The 14,650-nt window shown below is 34.7% G+C and overlaps 1 protein-coding gene across 2 annotated transcripts in view; it reads left to right on the forward strand.

The window, feature by feature from the left end:
* The window catches only part of ELAPOR2 (endosome-lysosome associated apoptosis and autophagy regulator family member 2), a 148,399-nt gene that overhangs the window by 88,593 nt on the left and 45,156 nt on the right, over nucleotides 1-14,650 (forward strand). For both annotated transcript variants that reach the window (XM_012779528.2, XM_012779529.3), the window contains 5 exons: nucleotides 852-957; nucleotides 2,007-2,159; nucleotides 2,758-2,846; nucleotides 10,918-11,098; nucleotides 12,634-12,762. In XM_012779528.2, coding sequence (XP_012634982.2) covers nucleotides 852-957; nucleotides 2,007-2,159; nucleotides 2,758-2,846; nucleotides 10,918-11,098; nucleotides 12,634-12,762 — 658 coding nt within the window. The remainder of the gene's footprint in view (nucleotides 1-851; nucleotides 958-2,006; nucleotides 2,160-2,757; nucleotides 2,847-10,917; nucleotides 11,099-12,633; nucleotides 12,763-14,650) is intronic.

Below are 14,650 nucleotides of genomic sequence, written 5' to 3' on the forward strand. Positions count from 1 at the left end.
ATATTCCAGGGGCAAATACTAGACATAGTATCATTAAATTTCTAGAGTCAGAGAGTTAAATCAGGTTATCCTGTAAGAACAGTCCAATTTTTTGTTGCTGTTGCAGTGTTGTTTATTACAATAAATAATTTTTAGAAGAAGCAAACTCATTCTGTTGCCTTTTTGTTTTCAGAAAGATCTACCTATGAAGTGCAACCTATAAATATACAAGAGGGCTGATAGAATTTTACCCTCTAAAATGAATCCCTTTTAAATATGAACCAAGACTTCATGAAATGGTTTAAAAATAATTTATCTTTTTGTTCAAATTTGAAGATTTCTTCTCCTTCTTTACTACTATATTTTATGGATTGGGAAACTATTTTTTTTTGTTTTGTTTATAGAAAATGTCAACTTCTGCAAAGCTAAGGTCTAAGTTAACAGTTGACTTAAATTTGGGGGTTTTGACCAGATGTGATGGCTCACACCTGAAATCCTAGTACTTTGGGAGGCCAAGGTGGGAGGATCACTTGAGGCCAGGAGTCTGAGACCAGTCTGAGCAACATAGTGAATCCCATCACTCCAAAAAATAGAAAAACTAGCCTAATGTGGTGGTACACACCTGTAGTTCCAGAATCTCAGGAGGCTGAGGCAGGAGGATTACTTGAGCCCAGGAGTTTGAGGTCGTAATGAGCTATGATGATGCCACTGCACTCTAGCCTAGATGACAGAGTAAGACTCTGTCCTTCCTACCAAAAATTGTAGGTTTTAAATTAATGGTATTTTATTGTAATACATTAAAAAATGTGTAAGGGAATAGCTTTTGGGGTGTGGCTTTATCTGATCTGAATGTCTTATGTTTCTATTTACAGGTAATGCTGAAGTCAGGCACAAACATTCTATACTGGAGAACTACAGGAATCCTTATGGGTTCTAAAGCTGTGAAGCCTGTGTTGGTAAAAAATATCACAATTGAAGGTATTTCACAGCAATCTGTTTTAGAAGTCATCTATCACATCTTATAGTTAGTTAAAATATTTAGTAGAGTTTTGGTTTGGCTGGCTCAAGGGTGTATAGGACAGAAATTAATGTGTTAGGCATCATACAGGTCTAGAGACCCTGGTTTTATTCCCAGTTGACTGTTATTTTAGTTTTTTTTCTTGTACCCTTAAACTGAATTTTTTAATCAGTGTGAAAAAGTAAAAATGACGAAAAATAAAAGTTTCTTTGTTAATAAGTGCCTATTATTTACTTGAGAAATGTCTATTGTGCCAAACACTGAGCTTATGCAGGGAATTGATAATCTAGTCACTGCTATATCCTTGAAAATAACAATAAATCTCTTGCCCTATTTCCTGAACCTCTTATGTCTGTCTGAACCAACTGTGTAATTCCTGGCCCAGGAGAGCAGCTGATAAGCTCTGGCAGGGTTCATTCTCAATTAGGGGTATTTTTAATTAAGGCAGTGATTCTCCTTTATTAAAGTGTGACTTACATTCTAATACATTCTAAGTGGGCTTGTTCCTGTGAACATTGTGTTAACTCGTTGGTCATAGGGACACCTGCCGGCAAGGGCTGGAATTACAAACCCGAAGGCAAGTCAAGCTATTCCTAGGGCTTGTTAGTTCTTTCTTGTGACTGGAGCAGTGGAGGAAAAAGGGAGCAGGTTACCTATCACAAGGATCAGAGAATAGTAGGCCTGCAGAATTGGAGGGAACCTTAGGGTTTATCTTATGAGTTTTTGGAATTATCTCTTGATAACTCAGTTTACACACTTACTATATCTCTGTCAAATCTCAACCTCGTGTTTAAGTGTTTGCCATATTACTGTGTTTAGTTCAGTATCTATCCCAGTTCTTTGCACACAGCAAATGCTTTCTTAGCACTGAATTAATGGGTTAAAGGATGTGGGCTGAGCTTATGTCTAATATTTCTCTCTCACTTCTGGGTAGGAGCAGCAAGAGGTGCTGATTTGCTTGTTGGTGCTAGGTCCTCCCTCCCATGCTGTGCTTTTCATTCCCATGCAGGGGTGGCATACACATCCGAATGCTTTCCGTGCAAGCCAGGCACTTTCAGCAACAAACCTGGTTCGTTCTCCTGTCAAGTATGTCCCAGAAACACCTATTCTGAGAAAGGAGCCAAAGAATGCATAAGGTGTAAAGAGGATTCCCAATTTTCAGGTATAGCTAGTTTGCATTCTTTTTTTTTTTTTTTTTTCTAAATTTATGTTGGTCAAGTGCGCACTCGAAAGCCAGAAGTCACACGTAGAGTGTGATGGCAACGGTGGGCCAAATACCAAAGTGCTGAAGTGAACTGATATTGAATGGGTAATATATGACATCTTATTATCCCTTTCTGCATGGCTTTCCCCTTTGTCTATGACTTTTTTCTATCCCACACCCCACAGGTAACTGCTGTGGATATGTTGACACTGATATAAAAACATTTATACTTTTAGATGATTTATTGGCATAAAGTTATATTTAGAAACTTTTAATTTGTTGCAAATTTCCAATGGACAGTTATAATTGGAAGAAATCTAATATCTTCTTGGAAGAACTATGATATGCTCCATGTGTATCATGGAAACATTTATTATTGCTCTAGGGAAAATAAAAATGTAGGCATTTATTTTCTTTGGGCCTACCCAGTTCTACCTAAATTGCTCTAGTAAGGTTATTTTTACTTTTAAGTTTGTTTTTTTGTGGTTTTGATTTTTGCCTTCTCTTGGAGTCATAAAGGAATTGACCCATTTCTGAAGTGCTTTTTATGTTGCAGAGGAAGGATCCAGTGAATGTATAGAGCGCCCTCCCTGTACCACAAAAGACTATTTCCAGATCCACACTCCATGTGATGAAGAAGGAAAGGTATCAGCAGTGTTTAGTCAACTCCATTTCCTGTTTACCCAATCCTCTTCCTGATTTGAGCAGACTCTAATTTGTTCATGAGACAGATTCATGACAAATGTGTGTAAGTGTACAAAATAAATTTAAGAGTTTAGGTTCTGAAGCCCACCTTCCTGTCTTAGAATTTCTGATCTACTACTTACTTCTGGGACAAAGAATTTGCTGTCTCTAAGCTTCAGTTTTTCCATCTATAAAATGGGGATGATGTTATTAATAGTACCTACTTTATAAGGCTGCCATGAGAATACAGGAGCTATTCAATGTTAAGAGCCTAGCACATAGCTCAATGAATTACTGGTATTTTTAAAAAATGATATTTATTTTCAACATATTAGGGGGTGCAAATGTTCTTTTTACATGGATGAATTGTATAATGATGAAGTCAGGGCTTTTAGTGTGCCTGTCACTAGAATAGTGTTCATTATACCTGATAGATACGTTTTTATCCTTAACCCCCTTCCCACCCTTCTTAGTTTCCAATGTCCTTTACACCACTTTATGACCTTGTTTACCCATTGTTTAGCTCTCACTTATTAGTGAGAACATGTGGTGTTTGTTTTTCCATTCCTGAGATAATGTCCTCTGCCTCCATCCAAGTTGCTGCAAATGACATTATTTCCTTCCTTTTTATGGCTGAGTAGTACTCCATGGTGTGTGTCTGTGTGCGCGCGCGTGTGTATACATACCACATTTTCTTTATCTACTCATCAATTGATGGGCACTTAGGTTGATTCCATGTCTTTGCAAACGTGAATTGTGCTGTGAAATTTCTGCTATTTTTAGCAGTTATATTTTTTTCCGGAAGTGATAACATCAGGATGGGCACAGCCTTAAAATCATAGGATAGAAATATCTTTTAAGTTCTCTCTAATTGTTTGGTTACTCAGTAGGTTTTGTCAATAAGAGTCATGCTATTCAGTTGTGGCAGATTACTGTGTAATTGCATTTAGAAAATACAAAGTAATTACCATATAAACGGCATTTAGCCAGAGGAAAACACACACATAAACTCTGCAGTTGACCCACCATTCTCTTAATTAAAGAATTAGCCTCTACCGGTGTATGTTAGTGAGGGGAAAGTGAGATTAAAGTGGCTGCTATGCAGCACTCCTTATATATGTTTGCATCTTTGAAATAATGACATTTATTTTCTTAACTTAGTTTGGAAAATGCAGATAGATGTCAGTAAAATTATTACGTTTCTTAATTTTACATCCTTAGTTTCTAATCTACATTTTTATACTAGTATAATTATTATTCTTATCCTTAGATTCTTAAGGTTTTTTTTTTTATAAGGAATATTCTTTTGAATACTTAAGACCAAGTACATTCTAAGTTAATGGAAATTTAAGTTTAAGTTAATGGGAAATTTCACTGATAAGAAGTACAGCTATTACTTTAATAAGAACAGTAACTCAAACTAACAGCTATTAACTGACAAGGAGTTGTAAAGTCAGGTCTCAGTGACTCTATAATAATAGCTAAGTAAGGACTATTTCTATTTAGAAAATATATGTAGAGAGGTGTCACTAAGGTAGATTAAAAAGTAATTTGGATAATGTTTGTTTAGGTACATTTATCTTAGTACTACTGAAGCTTATATGAATGAGATCTAATATACAATAGGATCTTGACTATAATGAAAATATATAAAACTATACTTTTATTATGCCAATGAGTAGTTTATTATATCAATGAGTGTAATGTCAATAAATAGTATGACAAAGTCTAGTTGACCTTGGTCTAATGGAAGTAAGACCACATGTTAAATGTATAAATGCAGAATATACACATTTGGATATATGAGGTACCCACAGGCATGATGTATACACACAAATGCACAAATTATATTTTTCTCTTGAGTCTGGGTGAACTCTGAACATGTTTTTAGTATACAAGAAAACAATGTACTAGCATTCCATAAACTTAGTGATTTTTTTTTAAATAAAGGGATTTAAGCCATTTCAGAATAAATATTTCTAGCTACAGAAGTAAACAAAAAGGCAATAGGAATTTAGTAAAATAATATATATAGTGAAGAAGCTAAGATTGCTCATGTAAATATGAGATCTTTTTTGTTTTTGTTCCAACATTTTTGTTTGTTGTGGTTTCATCTTTGAAAAATGTATTTTATTTTTACTGATGATTTGCCAGTGGCTTAATGATATTTCCCCGGTTGTTCAATGACTGTGTTTTGGTTCTCTTTGTCCTGTTATGCTCTCTTTGATCCTATTTTGCCCTTGCTCAGAGAGGATCAAATTGACTGACAAGGAAAGCATCTATTGAAGTATATAGATTAAATATTACCATTTATATGACACAGCAACGTTACAAGTTTAGATTGCTTATTGCATGCAAGGAAAGCTTTTCAGGAAAATTTTAATTGGTAATTGAAATTATTCTAATCCTGAGAGACTCTCATTAATATCATGGAAAATATGAAATGTCTTCTCATTCATTCTTCTAGTAAATCTTTACTGAGCACTGATTAAATACAGAGTATGGGGTGATGAGGGAAGAGCTAAGGATAGAAGAAAAATGTCAATGTCTTTGTAGATGTAGAGCAGTGGTTGTCAAACTTTAGTGTGCTTCAGACTCACCAGGAAGGCCCTGTCCCAGATTTTCTGATTTAGTAGGTCTGGAGCAGGGTCTGAGAATTTACATTTCTTGAAAAGTCTCAGGTAATTCTGAATCTGCTGGTCCAGGATCTCAGCACTTTCAGAACCATTGATCTAGACTGTAGAGGAAGAGAAAGTCAATCAAAAAAATGAATTATTATTTCTAATTATTATTATTGCTACAGCAGAGAAGTCTGAATTTTCTGGGAATCTGACCCAGTGTGGGGAAGAGCCTATTTCTTACCTGAAATGAAGTATACCCAAATAGGTACTTACAAGCACATGTACAAGTTCAGTGCTTGAAGGTTGAACTCAAAAGAATACTGAGCAGTGATACTAGACAAGTGTTCAGCAAGAGAAGGCATGTTTTAATGTTAGCAGGATATTTGGTAGAACTTCTCATGATCTCCTTGTGGATAAGACAGAGAATTGCAGACTAAGTGATATGGTTAAGTGGATATCTAATTGAAGGACCATATGTGAAATGTTTGATTTAATAAATGAATATCAACTAGGAGTATACTATCATGTATTTGCCAGAGTGATATAAATATAGCAAATTATTTATATATATGTCCTATATATATGTCCTATTTATATATATGTCCTAATTCATGCAAAGAAGAATATGAGTCAGGTGACTTATTTTCAACATTTCATTTAAAAAATCATTAACTTTATGAAGACATTTGGAGTATGTATATCAAATTGTGAATCAATAAAGATGAGAAGAAGTATGATTGAAGGATCTGGAAATTTATTTTTCAAGTAGAAGGAAAGGCACTATGGGATGGAAAAAATCATGATTATCTTTGTGATGTTTCCTATTTCTTTCAGAGACTTCATATCTTTCCTTTGGGCTTTCATGTTACTTTGTGTTTTTCTTGGAGATGATAATGATGAGATAATTATAGTGATAGTAATGATAATATTAATACCAGAAGCAGCTATCATTTATATATTTGTGTACATACTTCATATATGCATGTGTGTATATTCAAAACATTCAAGCATTACTTCTAATTTCTTTTAACAGCTATGCAATTTAGATATTATTGCACCCAGTTTGCAGATGAGTAAACTGAGGCTTAATGAGGTTAAGTAATTTCCCTAAAGTCATAGCTAGTAAGTCTTAGGGGTGGAGTTTCTTTTTTCTTTTTTTTGAGACAGAGTCTCACTCTGTTGCCTGGCTAGAGTGCTGTGGCATCAGCCAAACTCACAGCAACCTCAAAATCCTGGGCTCCAGCAATTCTTCTGCCTCAGCCTCCCAAGTAGCTGGGACTACAGGCATGTGTCACCCTGCACGGCTAATTTTTTCTATATATTTTTAGCTGTCCAAGTAATTTCTTTCTATTTTTAATAGAGATGAGGTCTCTTTCTTGCTCAGGCTGGTCTTGAACTCCTGAGCTCAAACCATCCATCTGCCTCCGCCTCCCAGAGTGCTAGGATTACAGGCAAGAGCCACCATGCCTGGCCCAAGGGGTGGAGTTTTAACCCCAATTGTCTGTTTCTAACTCCAATGCTTTGTATCCTTTTTATGTTTTTTTATTTTTTATAATAAATAGCTATTGTGAACCTGTCTTATCACTATTAGACTATAAACTCCTTCAGAGAAATTTATCTTATTAATAGTTAAATCGTCCACAGTACTTTGCTCTATACATAGGAGATACTCAATAAGAATTTCCTAAATAATTATTTTAAGTATTCGAAGGGAAATTTTAGAAGAGAGAGACTTTTCTGTGTTATCCCATATGGTAAAATCAGGTGGATTTATAGAAGGTAAATTCCAGTGGGATATACTGATGTAACAAGCAGAGCTCCCCAATCTTGGAATGAATGTTTTGTCAAAGAGAAGACTTTCTGCCAAGGCTTGAAGAGCGCTTGGGAGGGAGGATGTTTAGAAAGGAGCCTTCTAGGAGGAGGGATTAGACAATACAACCTCTCCATCTCTGAATCTAGGAAATTCATGGATCATAGAGAGTTTGCTAGTGTTTTGATATTAGATTGTCTTATACTTCCTTCACCTTTTAATGATCTTTAATATTACAAATTATCCCAAATGCTCAATATCTAACATAGTATTTCTGAATTATAAAGCAGGAGAAAGGGGTAGGGGGTATTAAAAACAGTGTATAAAGGGTTATAGTTTTTAGATTTGCCTTTCTTTGTATAGGATTTAAGAAAGTAAAATATACTATGCTCCTTAATTAGGCTAATGGGAAAACAGCATTTCTCCAAGACTAGAGATTTCTGAATTTTTTTAAAATAAACATTTCTAGGTAGTCTCTTTTTATCATCTCCTTTTAAAAAAGACAGCTTTACTGAGATACAATTCTCAGACATATCATTCATACATTTAAAGTGTATCATTCAGTGTTTTTAGCATATTCACCACAATTTAATTTTAGAACATTTTCTTGCCTAAAGCCTTGGTTAGAATTGCCAGTAAAATATTAACTTCCCATGGTGTCTTCCACATAAAGGAAGATGATGATCAAGGCTGTTAAGCATTTAGAAAGGGGAGAAGGAGGTCACCACATGGGAAAACAAAGGCAGCAAAAGTCGTCATAGAAAAGGAATCTGGGTGAATGCTGATATGTAGTTGGTAGGCTAAGGACCTTCATAGGGCAGAGACTCAATCTGCCATGTGACACAAGAAGCAGAACGCTTACTGCAGAGCATTCAAAATTTGACTTCTAAGTTGGGTGCACATTTTTTAATTTTTAAAAATTTGGTTTGCTTACATCAAAGGCATGTGGTTAGCTGACTTCTCAAGATATGTTTGCATATTCTATTTGTACCCTTTCTAAACCCGACTCTTGTGTACTGATGTTACTTTACCATTTATTAGTTGTATATTACTTTTGGACAAGTTCTTTAATAGCTCTCATCTGGAATGTTTCCTCACTTATAGACTTGAGGATAAGAACATATACCTCCCCAAGTGGTGGAGAAGATTACTTGGTGCACAGCGTCAGCACTGGCCTTCACCCCCATGTGGGAAGTGACTATTCCCCAAAATGCAGTAGCTCACATATAACTCCATCCATTTTTTATTAATGTAAAAATAAACCATCAAATTAGTGAATTGACTAGAAGGATTTGAAATTTGTTTTCTATACTTGTTAAGCCAGAATTTTAAAAAGACAGTCTCCCAAATATAATGATGTTTCATTTGCTTAGATTCTCTGAGTTTTAGAGTGCCTTTCTTGAGAGGTGTTAAGAGCCCCTTCTGGATACCACCTCTAATTTACTTTTACAGCTATTTAGGAAGCCCCAGCAGGTGGACATTATTTTACAGATGGTAAGAGGCAGATGTGAAGTGGCTGATTAAAATGTATCATGACATAAGTGGTCAAATGAATATAGGAAAAGAGAGCTGTAAAAAGAAAAAATTTTATTTATAAGTCTTCTGAGACATTTACCTTGAAACCATTTTATTAAACATCTTTCTTCAGATAAGGTAATCTCCTTTTCCATAAGAATACTTGAGAATAAGATTGAGTGGCCTAAAGGGCTTACTATACATAATTTTCTATTAACTGGAACTAGCTCTAGAGAACTGCCCTTAATTTTGGTTCTTAAGCTTCCATAGAAGACTTACTGTTGCAGAAGTTATTTTAAAGGAGAAAGAATACTTTCAGCAGAAATGTCTAAAAGGAACATTTAGTGGCTTTTTAAAATGTTGTATTTAGTTATGAGATAGTTGATTTATTTTTCTCTTTGCATTTAGAATACCTTTTCCTTTTTCTCTACTGAGCATATCAATTTTGTTTTGGATTGGCTAACCCATTTGATATTTTTGTTTTCAAAATGAGAATAATTCTATGATAACTTTTTGGGTTTAGCTGAGTTACTGCTATTTGCATATGCAACAGGTCCTCGAATAATGTTTTGTTCAGTGTTGTTTGGTTGTAACATTGATGAGAAAAAAATCCATCCCTGACTGGGGCCACTGTGTATGATGAGTTCGTTCTCCCCATGTCTACGTGGGTTTTCTCTGGGTACTCTGGTTTCTTCCCACAGCCCAAAGATATGGATGTTAGGTTACTCTGCATGTCTACATTTCCCCAGTCTGCATAAGTGTGGGTGGGTGTGAGTGCACCTGTCATTGAGTGGCGTCCTATCCAGGGCAGGTGGGTTCCTGCCTTGAGCCCTGAGCTGCTGGGATAGGCCCTGGCCAACCGCCGCCCTGAACTGGAATAAGCAGGCTAGACAATGAATGAATGAGTGAACACAAATGATTGTAAGGTAAAACTTTGTAAAGTCTATGGTAATAATACAAACACATGACAATAAATCGTGCTGTATAAAAGCTCCCAGCAAGTCCACCAGCTTTATTCTTGTTTGCTTTTGAACTGCATGGTGGTAGGAGGAGCTCGTGACAATTTTCATTTTGCAAACATTTATTCCTTGATTTAACCCACCACCACTACAATCACCATCACTTGCTGATTCGCCAAAAATTGGGTAAATAATTATGTTGCTTGTTTATTAATCTTTCTTAAATGCATGTATAACTTAGATTTATTTCAGTATTTAATCTTAGAAGTGTTTAGGGTCTTTATTTAGACATTTGGTGATGTTTTTGTGGCCAGAAATATGCCATAGGAACTTAATTCTTGTTTATATCAATTTAGCTTATGGTAAAATTGGCCTTGTTTTATGTCATTTCACTTAAAAAGTTACAGTTTCCACGAACCTATCTGTGACATTAAGTGAGGACTTAAACTGTATTTTGTTTTGTGTGGGGGTGAATATGTGTGTGAGAGACTGAAAGAATAGGGTTTAAAAGACTAATCCCCTTATGACAGAGGCGGGTCTCAATGCCGATGTTCAGAGCACATGGAACTCGGTCTAGACAATATTTTAGCCACAGCTTTTACAGTCTAACATCAGGTTATTGAACAAGACTCAGAAAGCAACTACCAGTATTTATGAACTAAGAGGATTAAAGTGTAAAGCTTTATCTCTTCTTTTTGAAAAATAACCTTTTTCTTCTGTGATCACTATGTGCAAAGCATCCGGAGGACAGGAAGAGAGTAGTGTGGAGGTCTCAAAATGGAAAAGAGAGTTGCTGCATAGAAGCCTACGTCAGTTATGGAATAAAGGCAGTGAGTGGCTAGGGGAGTAGGAGTAATAGTCATGTTACCTATGTTTTAAAGAGGGATTTTATGATGGGGAACATGCTACGTATGAGGTAAGGCCACATGCAGTTTAGCATAAAAACATTTGGAAGTAATGGTCATTTCCCCACCAAAGTTTTCTGTTTTTCTTTGATTTTGTCACTAATGTTTTAGATTCCCTTCAGCTGGCCATTCTATTCTGTCACTACTTATACTTTTCCTAGGCTGTCAGTTTAACATTTTTGTTGTAAGGCATGTTATATGACTTTCTCACTTTTTTTGCAGACTCAGATAATGTACAAATGGATAGAGCCCAAAATCTGCCGGGAGGATGCCACAGATGCTATTAGATTGCCCCCTTCTGGAGAGAAGAAGGATTGTCCACCTTGCAACCCTGGATTTTATAACAATGGATCATCTTCTTGCCATCCCTGCCCTTCTGGAACATTTTCAGATGGAACAAAAGGTAAGATGTCAATTCACTCAATAATTGGACCTTTAGCAAAATGACCTCGTTGGAATACTGTGACCTTGTTACAAATTGTTTTTATGGAAGGTTTTTTTTTTCTATGGAAAGAATGTTAAAACACTTTCTAATATCATTGAGACTGAAGAAGTGCTGAGAAATATGATAATGGAATTGTGAGGCCACAATGGCTTATTTAAAATATGCCATTGATAGCTGTTTTAATGGCATCTCATGTAACTTTCTTTTAGTGGGATGACTGTTTGTGGATATTGGTAAGAAAATTTCACCTTATATATAAGTGATTAAGGATAGGCGCCCCTTCTCTAGTATGTGTGTCTGCACATATATTTATGGAAGCAAAAAATGTCATTTCCTATAATTTACCTTTGGAATAGTAAATTACATTTTATGCTATAATAGCAAATGTTGCTCATTTTGATCATATGGCAATTAAAATAGTACCTAAGTAGATTGCTTAAAAGTGTACTGTTGGAAAAATTTTAATACTTACCAAATAATAATATAAAAAGTAGTTACAGAATTTATTTTAATCTTAGACAAATATTACAGCACATTTTAGTTGCAGGTATCTAGCTTGAATACAAGTTGTGCCATATACTTAATATCCTCTGATAGATAGCATAAAAACGACTCTAAAGTCAAAGTGACTTAGGTTGAATCTATGTCCTGCACATTACCAATAGTGTGATTTACTCAAGTTGTTTAAATCTTTTAAACCTCAATTTTCTTGTCTGTAATATTGTAGATAATATCTAGCTTATCATTGTTGAGAAGGTTATATAAAAATGTCTTCTGTAGTGCTTTGGCAGCTGGGAGTGTTTGCTGAATGAATGTTTTCTTTCCCTTCTCCTTTTCTTACTGATGGGATGATGCAAAGCATCTTTAAAAATAATTGGAAAAGACCCTACTATTTTGATGTCGCAAATGTTAATTTACATCAGGTTTATTTACAAACCCAATTGTTCCCCAACCCCTCAACTCTTAACAGCATTTCTCAACATAGTCAATATTTTGAGTTTCAAATAATCAGTCCATAATTAAATGGTATTAATATTCTGTTACATTTAGTAACCAAAAGGAAGGGTGAAATCTTTTCTTATTCATAAGTAGAGAGAACCGATTCTAAGGTCACATGTAGGAGAATTCGAACTTGTTTCAGAATTATTCTTCTTATGGTGGGTAATTCAGTATTAGCAATTACTCCCAGAAATGAAGGAAACAATTATTTTAAAAGGTTTTATATCTCTTTTCTTTTTCATGTTGGTATGGTATACATATATGTGTATATATGATATACATAATATATATATATATGTGTGTGTATATATATATTCCAGTATTTTTTTTCTAGATTTCTTTTGAAACATTTATTATTTCCTAGGGGAATTGGTGGTCCAATATCTTTCCTTTTCTCTCTGATAATTATAGTTTAGTAGTGCTTAGAACAGAGGGAGAGGATGTTGTCCAGATGCAGTTTCATTTTAATTGTTTACCCCACTTTTCCCTTGTAGAATGCAGACCGTGTCCAGCCGGAACGGAGCCTGCTCTTGGCTTTGAATATAAATGGTGGAATGTCCTCCCTGGCAACATGAAAACTTCCTGCTTCAATGTTGGGAATTCAAAGTGTGATGGAATGAATGGTAAGTTCAGAATCAGCCTACTTGGTGTATTTTGGCAGCGGAAACATGATTCATTATCGGATTCAGCTCTCTAAAACATACCAAACATTGGTATGAGGAACTTTAATCTTATTGTTTGGCTACTTGCTACTTAACCCATTTTCTAGTGCTCACATAAAAATAGTAAATGTGGTGTCACAGCCAGATGATTTTCCTATACAAATATAACTATTAATTTTTCATTTTCTGGAGTCAGTTTTGAGGTAGATATTGAGGGTCACCAATTTACGAGTATAAACACCAGGGTAGATTTACCAAGGAGGATAATGAAATCTATGTTGTTTACCATTTTAAAGAGTATTTAAAGAGCATTTCTGTCTTGATTGATTTAGTCTGGCTCAGCATTGTACAATAGTGAGGGATTAGGTGATCTCAGATTCCCCTTGCCTATGAAATTTATGATTGTGTTTACAAAACATATATGATTCTCACTTATTGAAAAGTTGAAAATGTTACTTAGGGTTACATTAGTACACTTACTATAGAGTTCTGTAGGAAAGTTGCTGAATTTTATTTGTTCTTCCACTTTAGGTGCTTAGAGAGCCTAGCACTTAGTTGTTCTGCAATATTTGTTAGTTGAATGAATGACAATATCTATGTATGTATTTTTAAGCTCGATGCTAGGGGTAGGTATTATAAATACCAGAGCTTTACACTAAAATGCATTCTTTATTTTTATCAGCTCATTAGCATTTTTTTATTAGCTCACTTTCCTCCATATTATGTTCAGTTATTATAAACACACAAATGCAGGCTTTTTAACACATATGTTTTAAGTCAATACCTATCCAAAATAAACAGGCTTTAGATATAGAAAGTGAAGTGTACACATGAGTACAGAGATTGACAAATAATGGGTCTTTGAATCATGTTGGTTAAAAAGTGAGTGAAAAAGGGAAAGATAAAGCTTTGATATATATTAAACACAAAATATTTTTCTTTACTGACAAATAATCCCATTTTTAAAAATTTCTCCTAAGGGAGAAGAAGAAAAAGTACAATTGTTATTACCTAACCATGATGGCTTATATCCTAAAATGTCCTAGTATTGTGTTTTAAGTTGAAAAAGTTAAGACCTATTGGAAAAATAAGATTGGGAAGGCCAGGGTATTGAATGACTCCATGAAAGGACTAATATACGTGTGTGTGCATGTGTATGTGTGTGTGTGTGGCCACTTACTAGTAAAGATTATTTTGTATTTTGTATTTGATTTTATAGAGGACTTAGTCTAACTGATATGACAATCAATACTTGATTGATTCACTTGCTTACTAATTTATGTAGAGGGTATATTTTAAATTTTTGCTAATTTTCAGAAATGTTCAATTATTCATTTGAAAAGTATAAATTTCTACAATACTAGTGTGTATGATGAGTTAGAGCAGATGTGCTTTGACACCTCGACTGTGTGACTTGGAGTGCTTTGAGATTCATGTATTCTCAGTCTGAAATTTGCACAGTTGCAGAACAGGTACGTAGCAGTAAATCTTCATGTACTGGAATTTTGCCTGAGAGGAATTCAAAGTTGGAAACAAGTTACTGCTTATTCATGAGGATACTCATTGGATATTATCTATAACAACAAAAATTGACATAATCTAAATATCCAGAAATAGGATACTGTTTATGAAAGTTATGCTCTATAAATAGGACTAAATGTTATGCAACCATTATAAGCAAGCTATATGAGAAATAATTTGGTGCAGTATATTTCAGAAACTTAGAATGTTCCCTTTTTCCAACCAAATAAAATTCTACTTCTGGGAATTTATACCAAGGAAATAATGTGATGTAAAGAAAGAAATTATGCACAAAGATGTTAATTTTAATGCTATTTATAAGAGCAAA

This window comes from Microcebus murinus, chromosome 9, assembly GCF_040939455.1.
Source record: "Microcebus murinus isolate Inina chromosome 9, M.murinus_Inina_mat1.0, whole genome shotgun sequence".
Taxonomy (NCBI): Eukaryota; Metazoa; Chordata; class Mammalia; order Primates; family Cheirogaleidae; genus Microcebus; species Microcebus murinus.